We start from the raw sequence: 17,455 nt of genomic DNA on the forward strand, positions 1-17,455 counted from the left end.
CTGGGTTTAGCTGCAGAACACAGCGCTTATGGAACCCGTCCCACCAGCAGTCAAACAGAGAGAGAAAGGTCACAGAATCAGCCTGGTTCGGGTTGGGAGGGACCTTAAAGCTCATCCAGCTCCAACCCCTGCCACTACAGCAGGATGCTCCAAGCCCCTGTGTCCAGCCCGGCCTTGAGCACTGCCAGGGATGGGGCATACTAAAACCTGTGATGTTGTGAGCAGTTCAGCACATGCAGGTAATCACAGCACCTACTCTGCCTGGGGGTTTGGTGCTTGGTTGGTTGGGGTTTTCTCAACCCTTAATATTTGTTCCACACTCTACTGAAAGCAAAGTGGGGACTGGAAAATCACTGGCTGTAATTTGGATGATTAAATACACTAATAGGTGATGAGGCCTTTAACACAGCCCCAGTGTGTGCTTTCCTCCTTCAACTTTGCTCTCTTCTTCAGCCTACAACGACTTCTTTATTTCAAGTGATACATTTGGCATGCTGCATTGCAAATGGAAAGAAACCAAACATCATCTAGACTAAAACCCTCAATAACTGAAAAAAAACCCCAAACAACCCCAAAACCCCCATCAGAGGCAGTGTGGTTTGTGCCCACACCAAAGTGAAGCAGAAGGGTCAGGCTGGGCTCATTGCTTTCACCTGCAGTGCCTCTCCAAGCCCAGGATGTACCATCAGCCAATGGTCCTCAGTGCAGGTCACACAGGGCCTCATGACCAACACATCAGGACCAAATAACAATTAGAGCTAAACAGGATCCCCCCAGTCCCATCTCACAACTGCTTGAAACTGCAGCTGCAACCAGGTATCTGTGGTTTGCTTTTGGTTTGCTTTTGTAAACAGCTTTTATTGGGATCATCACGGGGGAACGGGAGTCAAACGTTCATGGCACTAAACCCTCCAGCTGGCAGCAGGTCCGGGATGGCTGATGGGCTTTCATGGCAACGTTGTGCTTTACAGGCTTCTCATTGAAATAAAGAAAGCACATTGGAGTTTTAACCTATGCAAGTGAAGGTCTGGAAAGGTAACGAGTCAGTTGCTCACTTGGCAGCCAGAGAGAACCTTTACAAGTGTGCAAAACCAGATGGAAACCGCATCTGGTGTCTCTGCCATGGGGAGGTCTCCGCGGGTGCAGTCGGAAGCGGTGGGCCAGCATGGGCAGTGCTCTGGGGCTCGGGTTGGAGGTGTTCTGTACATTCATGCACCTCTGCTGCAGACACGTGCTGTTGCTGGGTTAGGAAGTCGAGCAAGGATGGACAGAGCTGCAGCGGGCAGGGGGGCGCAGGCAGAACCCGCTGCCTTGATGGTGGCACTGGTCATGCCCCATGGGAAGGGAAGGGAAGGGGGGACATTCAGATCCAGGCTGTGCAGCCGAGCGGGCGTCAGGCCCCAAACTGCCCCTGCAAGGAGGGGAAGGGGCTGAGCTGAGGCACCAACCCCATCAGTGCCTGTTCCTGGCCAGCCTGCCCCATCCCGCCCCAGCACAGGGACCCCCGGGCAGTGAGCTCCAACAGCAGCAGCAATGGGGAATGAGCTCGATGGGGAACACAAACCCAAGGGCACGGTGCCCACAGCCAGGGCTTGGGCTTAGAGCTGGGCACGTATGGCAAGAGGCATTGCCATAGGGATGGCAATTGGTGTTCAGTCACCTGGTTTTGGTGGGGTTTGGTCTGTGAGAGGCTAAGGTGCACTGGAGGCAGTGCAGCCCTGCCATGGCACCAGAAGGAGCTGCATGGCCATGTCCCGTCCTATTGCAGCCATCCCACAGCCGCCAGCACATCCTTCCCTGCCTCCCGGCACAGCTCCGAGTGCTCCTCACATCGATGCCGTAACAGAAGAACATGAGTCGGGTGATGAAGTTTGGGTACCCCGAGGGGATCCCGGTGAAGGAGGGAGGTTTTTGGCGCAGTTTTGCTCTTGTATTGACAAACCCCATCAAATGCAACCAACCTGCACCGTCGGGGCGGGTAATGTTAAACACAGTCCTCCTGCTCTCACAAGGTCATTTGTCACCGGGGCTCAGCCACGTCCCACCAGCACCAGCGGAGACTCGCTCACTAGTTGCGGTATTGGTATAAAAAGTTAAAAGCCACGGGGTGCCTGCGGGTGTCCGTCCCGTCCGTCCCATCCCGTCCCTCCGGGGGCCTGGGCACCCCTTGCACAGCACACGGCCAGGCTGGGCATCACCGTCCCCTGGGGCACCCATGGGCAGCAGCAGCAGCGGCAGCGGCCGCCTTCCCCTCGGCCGCCGTCCTCATCCTCACCCTGTCCCGGGCAGGGGCCGCTCAGAGCTGGGTCTCGTCGCGCGTTTCGGGGTTGCAGGGCCCCACTTTGTTGCTGTAGCTGCTCTTGCGGCTGTGGCCGTCGTTGGCCACGTGGGCCAGGGGGTCGGAGCGGATCAGGTACCTGTGGGGCACGGCTTGGTTACATCAATGGGAACCCCCCCACACTTCCCCATCAGCACCAGGGAGCTGGGAAACCCCTAAACCGGGGTCTGGCCCATCCTCAAGGATGGGAAATGGGGGGATGCGCCATGGGGCTGTGCTCAGCAACAAAGAGTTATTTGTCCTTCTGCTGCACAGCGGCAAAAGCAAAGGGAAAACCTTGACACCGAGAGTCAAACCGCGATGAGTAAAGCTGGGGCAGCTTGGGCACTGCTTGGGAACGGATGGAACAGGGACAGCCTGGGAAGGAGGCAAAACCCCACTGGTCTTTATGAGAAAGGATGAAAGCAATGCAATGGGGGCAGGCCTGGGGGCACAGGGGGAGGCTAAGAGGAGATGGAGGCAACACCTACACGATGTCGTTGAGCTCCAGGCGCGTGTCCGGAGGGGGATTGATGAGGACGTAGGACAACGTGTTCTGGTGGTCGTTCATCTCATCTGCGAGACAAAGGGAAAGGGCTGGTGAGGGGTGCCCTGAAGGACACCCCATGGCCTCGGTCCCACAGCCCCACTGCAGCATCCCCGAGCACCCGGCTCTGAGGGATCGCAGCTCATTCCCAACACAGGGCATTGCCACAGGAAGAGCACCGAGAACACTGCTGCCACCTCCCTCCACGCCTCCCCAACCACTGCCCCCCAGCCGCACGGCTGGCAGATGTAACTCTCCAAAGTCCCTATTTTCCCCCATAAAAAAGTAAGTTTTCTTACCTTGGTTTAGTGCAAAAAAGGGAACAGGTTAGTCTTGCCACGTTAGCTCTAGCACAACGAGTCCAACCACTGGCTCAGGGCCGCCAAACCCCCCCCCAGGCCGCTCTGCCCGCTTCTCCCCTTCTTGCACTACTGAATTTAGCATCATCCAGCATCAGGCTTTAGCTCAATCACTGCTCCTGTCTCCTGCCCCAGGGAAACCACCTCCGTGGAGTTCCAGAGCCATCGATGCCACTCAGGGATGGCTCTAAACTACAGTGACCACCCGGGGAAGGGCTCAGGGCCACCCATGGGTGCTGCAGGGGCAAAGGGGTGGCCCCAGGGCCGAGGGAGGGGTGTTGGGGGGGGGAGGCTGTGCTTTCCAAAATAGCTGAGAACAAGATCATAGGTGAAATGAATGGGGGTGCAAGGCTGCGGGCGGCCGGGGAGGGGGAGCGCTGCGACGAAGAACACCATTTACAGATGGATGTGGGTGGACAGGATGGAGAGGGGATGGGCAGACACCAGGGGCAGCATGAGCAGCACGGTGGGACGCCAGCTCGCTGCAAGGCTGTCACTGGGACACCTCTTGGGCTGTCAGAAGGGTCCCTCTTGAGCAGCATCGGTGCACAGGCGATGGTTGCTGGTCTCAGACCAGCACTCTGGTGCTCAGTTTGGAGCTCAGTTTGGTGGCAGCAGGACCAGGAAGTGGCCACTGGGAGAGGGGCTGCTCCCACCACCCCATCCCTGCTCTCCCCCTGCCCAACACACAGCAGGACACAGGATGAGTCTCCAGCCATAACAGCACCCATGGGTGCATGATCACCCCAGGCACAAGTCAGCTGCTCTTCAGCCTCAGAACTGGGGCAGAACCTCTGAAATAGGGTTTTTCTATAGCTGTGCAATGAGCTCAAGCCGCTGCAGCCACAAGGCCTGGCACCCAGCACAGGGATGCAAAAAGGCCCCCCCATGCGTTCGGCCAGTGCATGTCCAGCTGGGTCCCAGGGCATCCCTGCAGCTGGACCGCACACAGCAGAGTTTGCAGGGGGACATGAGACCCTTGTTTTGCTGCTCTGACACCTCCCAGCACCTCCAAGCCCACAGACGGTGCCTGATGGTGGATGGGACCGCAGGGAGATGCTGTACCAGGGTGCTGGTCCAGCCCTGGGTACCAGCCAGTCCCTCGAGCTTTGTCCATCCCAGTGCTCATCCTTACAGCGAGGCGGGGACAGGGGTGGCGATGCTGGGGTGCGGGTGGCACACACAGACCCTGGGACCGGGCGGGACACACGGGGTTTGACATGAGGAGGGAGGTGGGAAGGGCCCTGGCTCGCGGCAGGTTTCCCTGCTCCATGGAAGCACCTTTTCCTGACCCCCATGCAGCCAAGCCAGGCACTGCAGAACCCACCAAGTATATTGCCATGGGGTCCCCTGCGGCACAGCGGCGGGGCTCAGCCCAGCAACCACCGGGTTTATTTGGGGTGGGGGGGGAGCCAGCGCTGAGCTCCAGCTCCTGCACCGGGAGTGATGCCACAACATCGGGTGTTCACCCACGGGGGCTCCTGGTTTGGGGTGATTTGATGGTGCTGGACCCTCTGTGGTGCCCACTCAGCCCCAGCTCTTCTGCAGGATGGGGAGATGCCAGCGGGGTCCGAGCTCTGCCCAGCACCCACCACCCTGCTGGCAATATACTGTGCTGGTGTGGGGCTTCCATGAGCCCCGGCTGGGGCTGCTTCTCTGATGAAGGACAGCTCGTAGGAAAATGCCAACTTTTCACCTTAAGCACGGGTTAGTGAAGCCTAAAACACAGCAAGAACCCGGCTACTGCTAACCTCTAACTGCTGCAGTAAAACGGGGCCTTTCCAGGGCACTTTACACCACTTTGAGTGCCTTTACACTGTGTAAATGATGCAACAACGCTGCAGACACCAACAAGGTGCTTGGGGTGGCTGCAGCATGGGCAGTGCCCGTGAGAGCCGCTGCTGGGTTAGAAAACAGGGTTTGCTAATGCTAAAGAACACAAGGCAAGGATTGTGAAGGGCTTTCCAAATGCTGCCTGGACCCTGAGCTGTGCCTGACCCATGTGGGGTCAAGAGGAGAAGGGGCTGGTGCAGCAGCATCTCATCACAGCCCACAGCAGCAGCTCCGCTGTGCTCAGCCCCCCACAAATCCCCTCCTCAAGGTGCCCCTGGCTTCACAGACCAAAACGAACTCGCAGAGCGATGGAGGGGGGGTTCTTTTAACGACAGCCTAAGGCTGCGATTTCCCTGCAAGAACTCAGCTAGAACAGGGTCCCTGAGGCTCTTATCTCCACGGCTTCGTGGAGCCCTGTTTGCGCCTCCGTTCGGGCTTTTGTTTTCCGAAACAAACCAATCAGTGCTTGAAAGGCTCGGGGATCTAAGGTGAAAACCGGCAGGGGTGTGTGGTTTGGGCTCAGCTGGCATGATCTTGTTGTACGCTGCACGCCGTGAGTCACGCGGGACTCCCAGGGAAAGGGAATTACCTTGCAAATATCCCAGGTTTACCCGATTCATCACATCACTGGCTGTTAAATTTGCTACATCCTCTACAGAACATACAGGGAAAGGCACAGACATAAACAGAGAGAGAGAGAGAGGTCAGCAAGCCATGGTTCGGCAAATATCAGAGACGAGCTCCTGCACTGCAGCAATCAAATGAGCAAAAGAAAACGGAAAGGAGCAGAAGGCAGAGCAACGGGGTCGTCCATAAACGCCATGGGTGTCCAGACACTGACGGTGACACACGCTGACAACGCACATCCCAGCACAGCTGTGCCGCAGGGGTTATGGAGATGCTGGTCCCCCCGCTGTGCCCAGCGCCCCGATCCCGGCCACGCACTGCCCTCCCATCCCGACGGGAGACGGGTCCTGCATTCCCCGCCCCTCCTCCGCTGCCTCCTCGACTGCTGGAGCTTCCCTGGGTCGCTCCAACCGAAATACGCCAGGGGAAGGATGCAGCTTCGAGCACTGCCCCAGCCAACAGCGCCGGAGCATCCCTGCCGGGCTGGCTGCAGGCGGCCCCTCGGGATCCTCCATTGAAGTCATTCAGGCAGAGGAGCTGCCTCTGCCTTCACCCCTGCCTGTGTTTGGTGCACAGCGGCTCTTGCTTCAGGCGCATGGGCTGTGCTTCCAGCGCTCCCTGTCCCCCCGCTCCCCACACTGTGTGAAGCAGCTCTCTTAAGGCGGTGAATGGCGTCAGCCGTGCTCCAGACTCTGCAACAGAGCCGCAGGGAGCTGGAAGTTCCCTAGGAAAAGCAGCAGCAGCTTCTGGGACTCATAATGTAGGAACAAAAGAGAGGAGCGGGATAAACCACTGCGAGCCTGGAGTGCCCTGAGCCCCTCTGCCCTGCTGCAAGCCAGCTCTCCAGCCTTGCTCCCTATGGGGCCGGCCAGTGCCTGATGCCATATGCCCTGCACTCCAAACCCCCCTTGTGCCGTGTTTCTTTACATTTTCTCCCCTCTTTCATGTACCTCAGGGGCTGTAAGGGAGAAGCCGGAATGGGGAAAGGAGGAATAACCCCCCCAGCCTCCCGAAATGGGCTCCCATCCCGGCCAGGGCATGGTGCCAGCCTGCAAGCGAGCAGGGACAGACGGACAGTCCTCGAGAATGGAGCGAACAGGCGGCAGCACAGGATGGCTTAAAAGAAAGAAAGGAAAAACCAAAGCAGAACCAAACCAAGGAAGCTGCAGGCTACAGTGTTGTAACCAAGGAGGGGGGGATCATCTGGGGGGACACAGACACCAGCACTGAGCGGGTGAGAAGCTTCACGAGAAATGCAGCTGCACGGAGGGACCCTGAGGGCTGCAGATGCCCCGGGGCCATGCAGGCTCGTCGCAGCCAGACATCGGTTTCGCTCGCACACAATGAAGCAAACCACTCATCCCTGCAGCTACCGAAAGGTTTTCCATGGAAGAGTTTTAGGAAGGATTCAAGTCTACAACAAACGGGGTCTGCGCCAGCTGATGGGGCTCCACTTCTCCCTGCTGCATTAAGGGGTTTCTGGGGCAGGAGGGGTTAGCTGACCTGCAGGCAGCGTGTCCTGAGCCGCCAGAAAGCGGGGGGCAAGCGGGGCATCGCCCCCCAAGGCTGCGCGGTGGCACCCGGTCCCGCTGCAGGCACAGGGGCCAGAGTCACTCCTGACGCTGCCTGGACCGGTCCCAGAGCCCCCCATGGGGGTGGCAGGCGAGGGGGGCTCCGCGCTGCAGGGACCCCAGCCTTGAGCAGAAGCATGAGCAAGCGGGGGAGTGAGGCACTGCTTGAGCCAAGCCCGGCAGCGCCTGCGGGGTTAGGCTTGGGGAATAGGCTCGGCACGGGGTTAGGCTTGGTATGGGGTTGGGTTCAGCTTCGGGTTAGGTTTAGCTCGGGGTTAGGCTCGGCTCGGGGTTACCTGAGGAGCCCACGAGAGGGACGCAGCCCCGCAGAGAAGCGCGCCCGCACGGCACTTACCGTACCCGGTCGTGGGCAAGCCCAGGTGCTTCATGCGGTTCTTGACGAGCTCGGAGAGCTCCTGGCGCTCGGAGCGCCGGTACAGGCTGAGGCGCTGCTGGCTGATCCACTCGGCCGTCTTGCTGGAGTGCTTGTTGCCCTTCCTGCTCAGCCGCCGGGCCCACTGCATGCTCTTGCGCCGCAGCAGCGGGTGCTCCGACTGGTCGCTGGAGCACGAGTTGCGGTGGTGGCCGGTCTTGATGCCCCAGTGCTCCTTGACGTCCTTTGTGTCCTCGCAGTCCTCCACATTGATTGAGATCTGTGACTGGAAGCCCAGCAGGTCACGGAGGGCAAGGGGGGAGCTAGAAAGGGCCGGTCCTGGGTCTGATGGGGTGGGTGTCTCCCTTGGGATGGGATCCTCCCTCTGACACACACGCACTCTCCCAGCACATCATCTCTGTGCCGCTAGAGCTGCCCGGGCATCAGACATGGGAGAAGTGGAAACTAACAGGCAGCTGGTATCCTTTACACCATTATATCTGCCCTTGCCTTCCTCTCCTTCACCTTACAGTAGCCATGCTGCTGCATCTCCAATACAGCAATCCCACCGGAGAGCAGGAATTTATTAATGAAGTGGTTTAAAGCATCTCTAAGGAAGAGGTGGATGGCATTTAATTAAATGGCAACTTTGGGCTCCCTGTAGCTACTTCCCACAAAGCTGAAGGATTTACAGCAGAGCCTGGCTCACTCCCCTGCTCCTTATCCCAGTTAATTACACTTCAGGGCATCAAGGACTTTGGCATTCCCGGACTGCTGATGCTCAGCTGGCATCACCCTTCCATGGGGACAGGCAGTGCGGTGGCTCTCAGTGGCCAGAGGAGCTGCTGGCACAAGCCAGACCATTGCTTGCCCACAGGGCAGCCTCCAGGTTGGGGGGGCAAGGAGGCATCGCTGGCAGCCAGGACAAAGCCCAACACCAGCCAAGCACCCGAACGCGGACGGCACTCACCTGCGTTCTGATGTCGTGGGGCTGCAGTAGGGAAAAGGAAGGAAAACCAAAGTGAGCCCAGCAAAGGGGCAGCCCCACTGTGCCACATCCCCCTGCTCCCCACGGACTCAGTGCCATGCAGCATGGCAGAGCTGTGCCAAGAAAATCCCCCTATCCACCCGCAGCCAGGCTGCTGCCTGGAGAACTGGCGCTCACATGGACCAGTGTATCGGGGTGGGAACCAGGACACCACCACCACCACACAGACACAGAGCCACTCTGGGAACCAGGACACCACCACAACCACGTAGAGAGAGCCACTCAAGAAACAAAGGCAGAGCTTCCCTTCCCCTTGTTCCTCCCCACTGATGCTGCACACAGGTCCAAGGGCCCCATGGACCTGGCCAGCCCCATGGGCCACATCTCTGCTGTGTGGTGATGCTCAGCCTGGACCACCAGCAGCCCCTTCCAGGCACACACCACTGCCATGCCCCTACCTCAGAGGTTGCAAACATGTGTGACTCTGTCCTGTAAATCCCAATTGGAATCTCAGCACTGGAGGAGCAGAGCTTCTGGAAGAGGCGGCCGTAGGTCCGGATCCACAGGTCATCTTCAGTGATCTTCATCTGAGCAACAGAAGACAAACATCAGCCATCCTGTGCCATGTAAAGCCACCTGAGGAGCACCTTGGGGTTGCTCCTGAGCTTTTCCCCACCTCATCCCTTTCAATCCCAAAAGTGAAGATCCATTGAAAGACCAGGGGCAATTTCCAACCTTCAAAACAAGGACTTTGGTCCTTGGCAGCTCTTGGGCTTTTGTACTTTTGGTAGCACTGAGGTTCTCCACACACAGTGGAAGGGGAGCAATGACCTGGCAATGCTGCCTACCCCCCATCTTCCAGGGTGAAGATGGGAACCCTCCATCCCCACGCACAGGCTGACAGATCCCACCAGATCTGTGATGACTTGGCCTGATGGTTTCAATGCTGAGGACTTGGCACCTACCGCACAGAGGTACCCGGAGCCCGGCGTGGTGTCGAGGCCCAGCAGCAGCCGAGTGATGGTGATCATGTAGTCCTTCACGAACGACTGCGGGGAGACGTTGGGCAGGAACCCAGAGGAAAGGCTTGCTCAGTTATGCACTGGGGGATGCAAAGGGGTGGCCGCAGCTGCAGGGTGCAGCACACAGAGCCCGCAGGGTTCTTACCTGGTAGAGCAGCGTGTCCAGCATGCTGATGCTGAAGACCCTCCCGGCGGCGAAGGGCAGGCGGAACATGAAGGCCAGGTTGGAGCCATTCTCTCGCTCTTTCTGGAGGAGGAATGGGAGATGTGAGCACCCACAGGGGCTTGTTCACATCCTCCAGGGCATTTAGCAATGGGTTGGGGTTTTCTGACATGGGCTGAATGCCCCAGTGTGTGGTTCAGGGGTGTTTTCTCCCTTGTTGGAAGATCAGCAAGGTGACTTCACTGCCTCCCCTTACTGCAGTCACAGCATTAAGCCTGATGCAGAGGCCCAGCACAGCAGTAGTACAAACCCCCACCACTGAATAAATGCATAAATACATAGAAGGAGGTAATGAGCCCAAAGATCAACTGCTCACTCATTTTCTGCAGGCTATCTCAGGTAGATGCCCACTGCCTGTGGTAGCTGCAGCATGCAGAAGAGTACAGGACTTTGAGGAACAAAACCGCAGTCACTCCCAGCATTGACTTCCCAGGCCCCATGTGCAGGAGAAGACTTTCTCTTACCTTCTCCAGCTTGGAAAGGGCAAGAGAGTAACTGTCCTTCGCTCTGAACTGCATGAACCTCATGTTGGAGGGGTGGGTCAGCTCCGTGATGATGCTGAGGCTGGGGAAGAGCCTGCAATGGAAAGAGACCTGTTTTCCTGTTTTCCTGCAGCTTACTCAGAAGTGAGAGCGTTCCATGTATTTAAAGCCTGAGGAAGACCAAACCCATCCCTGTACCTGTCTGAGGTCAGAAAGAGCTGATTAGATGCTGTTTCCCAGAGCAAGTCCACCCACAGGTGAGTCCCACTGCCCATAGCCACCACCCCGGCCACCAGCAGCCTTCCCAGTCTTGCCTACAGCATAGCTCAGTGGCCATGCAGGAGCCAGGGCAGTGCTCGCCCCTCACCTGAACATGGTCTGGACATTGACAATGGTCTTCGCATCTGCCATGTAGTCCTCCTCGGCGCTCATGGTGCTCTCCTTGTCCACAACCACCAGGTTGTCGGCGTAGATGATGCCGCACTGCAGCAAGCTGTCCAGGCTGGGCAGTTCCCAAAGAGAAGAGCGCAGGGTCAGCCCTTGGAAAGGACACAGGGAAGCAGCACGCTGCGACTGCAGCGCTACAGCAAGCCCAGGCTGCTCCCAACCACCAGCTCTGCGCTTGCTCCCATCTACCAAAGGGGTTCGACAGCCCACGAAGCCAAGGGTGGGCTCAGCTCTATGGTATCAGCCCTGGGGCTTCTCGTGGGATGACCCAAAAGTGTGGGTTGGGGTAAATTCAACACATTGAGGCAGTGCCAGAAGTTACAAGGGACGTGAGTGGAAACACTTACTTGTCGATCGTGCCCTCCATGTAGTAAACCATGGGGAAACAACAGATGGCTTCCAGAAAGTGGTGCTCAGGCCTGGAGGAAGAGCAACAGAGAGCAAGGTGCTTCATCAAGTCCATGGGGTAAAGACAGGCACAAAAACCCACACAGGAGTTCCCAGGGCCAACGTAAGCCAAGATACCCAACAGCGGCACTGCCATTCCCCCACGCATCCATCCCCACAGTGTGAGATGCTCATGAAGTCACAGGGGAGGGCTCAGCGCGATGGAAAACACCCATGGAAAAGTACTTGCTTGTTGTCCAGCAGCAGCACAATCGGGTTCAGCTCTTTGCGGGACCGATAGTACGCGCGAAGGGGGACAATGAAGTTATAGAGCCCGTTCCCGGCCGTCTCTGCCGAAACGATAATCAGTTTGTTCTTAAACCCGTAGGCTTTGGCATCTTCAAAGCTGTTGTGCTTGCAGCCCTGTGCGGTGGAAGGCAGCGCAGGGGCTCAGCGTGAGGCTCTCACCCCCCTGCCACGCACGGAGCCGTCCCATCCCATCCCAACCCGACCCGGGGGGCTGCAGCCCCATTGTACCTTGTCCAGCCTCAGGCAGCAGAATGGGGCCTTCTCCGGTAAGAGGTGGCACAGAGTGGGGGAGCTCCCGATGTAGGGGGAGTTCGGGGGGTAGCCTTTCACGTACCTGCAGCAGAGACCAAACCCAGCAGCGTGAGGACATGGGGGGAGCTTGCCATAGGAGCAGCCCTCAGGTGCTGGGAATAACGTTTAGGAACAGCAGCCCAGGATTCAGCACCTGGGAAATGCTCCACAACCCCCCCTGCAGCAGCTGGAGGTTTCCCAAAATGCACCTATTTAGGAATGGGTTTTGCCATACAGAGGGTTATGAGATTGTAAGTAAGCAGTGCTCCCAGCAGAGGGAAGAAGGCAGCAGATTAAGCACCATTAAGCATTGTTTGAGGGAGGCAGAGCAGTGAGCTCCGGGAGAGGAGGGTAATGCTGAGCCACATGGAGAAACAAAACCACCTCATGGCCCAGTTTTAGAGCTCGTTTTGGTAAACAGATATTTTAAAAATCACCATTTGCATTTCTAATGGAACCAGAAGCTGAAATTTTCCTTTAAAGAACAGCTAAAAGTGGACCTGAATAAAAGCTGATTTGTGAGAGTTTGCAGTAAACTCCCCCCATGGCTGTGACAGCATCCAACAGGTAAGCAGTAAAGCAAGTGCTTGTCTGGCTGCCATAAACTGACAGCTTTAAAGGTTTATTTTGTGAGGGTTTATTTGTATGCCATGGAGAATAGAATCCCTTTCATGTCAGTGAGTGAGGGGAGGCGAGAGGACTGATGGGACAACCTGCCCATCCCCAGCAGCGTCTGCCTTGGTGCGACTTCACGGGTACCCAGAGGAGGTGTTTCCAGGGCACCCCAAAAGCAGGGATTGCCCATGTTGCACATGTTCATGTGCTCAGGCAAAAGCTGAGAGGGAATGAACCCCAGCACCCCTAAGGCGCTATCAAACACCCATCATTTACAATGATCCTGATCTCTCTGAAATCAATAAGAGTCTTAGAATGGTTTGGGTTGAAGGGACCTTAAAGCTCACCCAGCCCCATCCCCTGCCACGGGCAGGGACCCCTTCCACTGGAGCAGCTTGCTCCAAGCCCCTGTGTCCAACCTGGCCTTGAGCACTGCCAGGGATGGGGCAGCCACAGCTCCTCTGGGCACCCTGTGCCAGCGCCTCAGCACCCTCCCAGGGATGGAGCGAGGACCAGCCCGACCGCAGGCGGGTGACTCACTCCACGACCGCCGACCCCTCCTCGTCCGACTGCGTCATCTCATCCTCCGACTGGTCGCTGAGCAGGTCGCAGGGCAGCAGGGAGGAGGTGTCGGCCAGCTCGAGGACCGGCGCGATGCTGGGCCGCCGGTTGCCGGAGCCGTTCTCCGCCGGCAGCGCCAGCTTGCTGCTGTTAGCGGGGCGGCACTCCGTGTTCTGCAGGTCCATGGCCACTGTACCTGGACACGGTGGGAGGGAGGCACAGCAAACGCGCTATAAGGCGGTGAAGAGCGCTGAGTCGGCAAAGCATCGTGCCCTTGAGCCCTGCCTGGTAAATACAGCCCGGAGGAAGCTGAACCATCCATGGGCACAGGGAGTGCAGGCAAAGCACCCAGCAGTGACCTCCACTTGGGCACTGCTGTGTGGAGCATCTCCCTGGGGCACAGCTCCTATAGTGGGTGCAGGCTGCTGGCCCTGGAGACTGTCACCTCCACTGTCCCCCTGCAGTGGCCACCTCCATTAGGCTGGCTGCACTGCTTGCCCACCTACTGCAAAACCTGGCTTTATAGCAGTTTATTATTCAGCTGTACCTCAGGGAGGACACCCATCCAGCCTCACCCCGCTTTGCAGGCTCTGGGAGACACCAGCCAGGTTAGGAACAAGCTGATGCCACTGTGTCTGCCCTTGCTGGGAAGCTGCCCTCCCCATGGACACCCCTTTGCCCCCATCATCCTCAAGCTCCCTAGGAGAGGCAGGCAGGCAGGCAGCCTCCAACACAGCACAACACCCTCCTCCACTTCCTGCATCCCTGCTGATGAGCTCTACATCTTCACCCAGGACAGGAGAGGCCTCCCCATCCTGTCCTCCTTCCAAAACTCAAACGTATCTATGGAGCTGTCGCGAACACTGAGGCACCCGTGCCATTTCCCTCCCTCTCAAAGGTCCCTCTGCAAATGACCCGTGTAAGGAGAACACTGGCAAACGCTGTTGAGCACAGGCTCTGCGCCTTGCCGGGGATAATCAATGCAAATTGCTGCTCATGAGTACAAACGCATAACTTATTTGCCTGAAATACGATCTGCTGGTGCAGCTCAGCCGCCCCAAAACCCGCTCTGCCCAGAGACAAGCTGCAAGTAGTGACTCATGGTGTTTTTTATGGGAGGGAATGCACCACTCGCTGCAGAGCAAACTGCGCTCCTCGTCGGGCTGTGAATCACGGATGTGATTTAGGATGTGGCCACCGGCATTCATTCTTCCAGCCAGGGCTTGGGGGGGGGTATGCAAATACTGTTAATAATAACGGACATCAATCTTTAATAATGATATCTGGGCTTGCTGAGAGCAGCCTGGGAGCAAGGAGCAGGGTGTATTTCAGTGGGGAGGTGACTGTGGAAGGAGATGGAGTGTGCAGGCTCCTGCCCCATTCTGGGGACCCTCACTCCCCCCCTGTCCCACCAGCTCACCCATGCTGGCGATGATGCTGTGCACAGGCAGGCGGGATGGGCCGTCATAGGTTCCTCTCCCAGCAAAGCCCTTCTTCTTCTGCTTCTCCTCCTGCTTGAAGATGAAGGCAGAGTTCTCCTCCTTGGTGATGTTGATGTAGAAGCAGGTGTCGGATGCTGCCATGATGTGCCGCGGGCCGGGGTTCAGCAGGATGCTCTTGTTCTCCTCTCTCCGGATGCCGATCAGGCAGACTCCGTACCTGTTCCAGGAGCACAATGTGAGCATTCACAGCTGGAGAACAGCCCCTTTGAGGCTTTGTCCCTGCACAAAAGACCTCACAGCGCCCTCCAGCCCCAGCCCTGACCCCCAGGGATGCAGAGTGCCAGATACACCACATCCACCCCCCGCTCTCACTTCTTGTGTGCGTGGAAGGCGGCGTAGGTGAAACTCTTCCCTTCGTACTCCATGAAGAACTTGCTGTCGCCCATCCGGATGTGGTAGACCTCATTGCCCGAGCAGCGCCCGTACATCCGCTGCCACTGCTCCGGGGACTCCTGGCCCTCCCTGCAATGACAGCAGCGGCAGCGTGCGGGGATGGACCCCCCGATGGTGCCGGGATGGGAGCCGCGGGCGCAGACCCCGTTACACCATCCATCTCCCGACAGCGGGGGTGCTCATGAGCACTGAAGCGGATTGAGCCCAGCAGCAGTGAGATCGCAGGGCCGTGCCACCGTGAGCTGTCGGAGCTTGCAGCTCATTTCCATTGCTGATTTTAAGCGCCTTTTTATTCAATGAGGGCTCCGGGGGGTGCAGAGGCAGGGCTCAGAGCCCCTGTTGGCAAACAGCTCCGAGCACAGGGAAGGAGCCGCCTGGCAATGATGTTTTATAACTCTTTTGATGGCACTTCACCCAAACCGCAGACATTTGTGACTGGCCAAGGAGCTCGGGACCCACAACACCGCTGTGTACGGACCTGCACACAGCCTGCAGGGGGGCGTTTGCACGAGCTGCGCATTAACCCTCCCACCAGCAGGACCATGCCGGTATAACGAAGACATTTCAGTTCCCAGTCCCTGGAGAGCTGGTGCTGGCAGCCCGTCTGCACTGCTGTGCTCCCCCTGCAATATGGGCTTCTGCTCCCGACCTGGATCAGGGTCCCGGGTCCCCACTGGGCTCTCCTAGACCCATGCCAGATCCTCACCCTCTCCCCCTGGGCCCAGAGCATAGGCAGGCAGGGCAGGCAGGGGCAGGCAGGGGCAGGAAGGGGCAGGCAGGGCAGGAAGGGGCAGGAAGGGGCAGGCAGGGCAGGAAGGGGCAGGAAGGGGCAGGCAGGGCTGGAAGGGCAGGCAGGGCAGGAAGGGGCAGGCAGGGGCAGGCAGGGCAGGAAGGGCAGGCAGGGCAGGCAGGGCAGGCAGGGGCAGGCAGGGCAGGCAGGGCAGGCAGGGCAGGAAGGGGCAGGCAGGGCAGGAAGGGGCAGGCAGGGGCAGGCAGGGCAGGAAGGGCAGGCAGGGGCAGGCAGGGCCGGAAGGGCAGGCAGGGGCAGGAAGGGGCAGGCAGGGGCAAGCAGAGGCAGGCAGCACTCACTGGCCACGGGATGTATGCACCAGGAGGGTGATGAGGGTGGAGGTGGCGGGGCAGACGCAGTTGAGCGCCAGCATGGCGTATTTGCACTCCTCTTCACAGACGACGTGATCTGAAAGGCAGAGGGGGTTGATGCAGACAGGAAAACAGGGACAGGCAGACACCATAGGAATGGCAGACAGCATCCCACAGAGGCCACACTGCTGCCATGTGTGGGGTTCACACACTGATCCAGGCTTTAGTGTGCATCGTGATAACGGGGCTGCCAGCCCCTTGCAGCACACAGGAGAAGCCTGTCCTGAGCTAATTCTCTTCCTGCACAGCCCCTTCAACTCACCGGCAAACTTGACGTGGAACTTGTTTTCAGGCTTCAGAATCTGAACATAGAGGGGACAGTTTGGAGCAAAATCTTTCACAGCCCAGGCCCTCAGGATGGTCTGGTGATCCTACCGAGGAAAAGAGCAAAAGCTGTTTGTCCGATGGCTTATTTCCCCCAGTGCTTCTGCACCAAGGATGAAACGCAAAGCTCCCGGCCACCATGGAGATGTATGGCAAAGGGTCCTCCAGCACCCCAGCGGGGGATAGCTGCCCTCTCCTGCTCCCCAAAACCCAGCACTGGTGGGAAACTGGGACAGCAGAAAGAAGATGAACCCACAGGGGCTCAGCTCTCAACCCCATGCTCTCACTCCAGCTGCCTCCCAATGCCCTCCTGTGCTGGGCAGAGGGGAGACGCAGCCATTACCCCGCTCCCTTATGGCCGAGACATGAATGATCTCCGACCATGCCACCCCCAGGCCTGGCTCACCGCCGCGGTGCGGTCCACCTCGTTCCGGCTGCTGAGGATGAAACAGGCTTCTCCATTGTCCATCCTGCAAACAGAGAGCAGCGATTCCATGAACTGCAATGGCCAATTGCATCTGCCTGTACCAGCCAGGGCGCTGCCAGCCCCCTCTGAGACCCCAGCAAAGGCATGCAGGGACGCCCATCATCATGCATCTGGGCTGACATTACTGGGGACCCTCCCTGTGGCTCCAAGGGCTGCACAGCAGGGCCGGCCTCGCCGTGGCTGTGTGGTGTGTCCCTCAGCTCACTTGGCTCTCATGAGGTCCTGGTCCTTCAGCGCAGAGCCCTGGAGGTAGATCACTCGCTGTGACCACAGGGGGATCTGCAGGACCCGCCGCACCTGGATGTCCATCTCTGTTGGGCAAAGTATCACCACGTAGTAGTCCTGAAAGAGAGAGGCTCCCGTGGGTCGGCAGGATGGAGGCCCTGCACATGGGGCTTTGCTGCTCTGGGGTATTTGCCCCTGGTGTGTGACACCCACTGCTCCAGGGTCCTACAACGGCCTTGGGAAACACATCAGCATCATCTCCAGCATGTTCTGCATAATAAAGCCAATGCAGGCACATCTGACTATGGAACTAGCAGAGAGCTGTGTGCTCGCAGCAAAGTGGCTGCAAGGAGCAGGATTTTACAGCTTGAATGTCAAGCTGGAGTCAAGGCTGGGCTATGGTAACAAAAT

General features: G+C 58.2%; 1 protein-coding gene across 17 annotated transcripts in view; it reads right to left on the reverse strand.

Annotated features, from left to right (window-relative positions):
• Positions 1-1,876: 1,876 nt before the first annotated feature.
• KCNT1 (potassium sodium-activated channel subfamily T member 1) overlaps positions 1,877-17,455 on the reverse strand; it is a 75,863-nt gene continuing 60,284 nt past the window's right edge. For 7 of the 17 annotated variants that reach the window (XM_061352442.1, XM_061352453.1, XM_061352447.1 and 4 more), the window contains 17 exons: positions 17,025-17,161; positions 16,739-16,802; positions 16,271-16,379; positions 15,937-16,045; positions 14,767-14,916; positions 14,373-14,611; positions 12,932-13,148; positions 11,714-11,819; positions 11,427-11,599; positions 11,137-11,208; positions 10,710-10,844; positions 10,325-10,436; positions 9,783-9,884; positions 9,581-9,664; positions 9,053-9,202; positions 7,610-7,913; positions 4,627-5,708 (listed from right to left, as the gene is read on the reverse strand). In XM_061352442.1, coding sequence (XP_061208426.1) covers positions 5,320-5,708; positions 7,610-7,913; positions 9,053-9,202; positions 9,581-9,664; positions 9,783-9,884; positions 10,325-10,436; positions 10,710-10,844; positions 11,137-11,208; positions 11,427-11,599; positions 11,714-11,819; positions 12,932-13,148; positions 14,373-14,611; positions 14,767-14,916; positions 15,937-16,045; positions 16,271-16,379; positions 16,739-16,802; positions 17,025-17,161 — 2,652 coding nt within the window. In that variant the 3' untranslated portion in view covers positions 4,627-5,319. Of the gene's footprint in view, positions 2,418-2,808; positions 2,894-4,626; positions 5,709-7,609; positions 7,914-8,592; positions 8,619-9,052; positions 9,203-9,580; positions 9,665-9,782; positions 9,885-10,324; positions 10,437-10,709; positions 10,882-11,136; positions 11,209-11,426; positions 11,600-11,713; positions 11,820-12,931; positions 13,149-14,372; positions 14,612-14,766; positions 14,917-15,936; positions 16,046-16,270; positions 16,380-16,738; positions 16,803-17,024; positions 17,162-17,455 lie in introns of those variants that run through there. The other 10 variants (XM_061352452.1, XM_061352456.1, XM_061352448.1 and 7 more) reach the window with 9 other exon arrangements.

This window comes from Neopsephotus bourkii, unplaced genomic scaffold (assembly GCF_033783945.1).
Source record: "Neopsephotus bourkii isolate Nb327-2 ecotype Australia unplaced genomic scaffold, CSIRO-AGI_Nbou_v1 NB_659, whole genome shotgun sequence".
Taxonomy (NCBI): Eukaryota; Metazoa; Chordata; class Aves; order Psittaciformes; family Psittacidae; genus Neopsephotus; species Neopsephotus bourkii.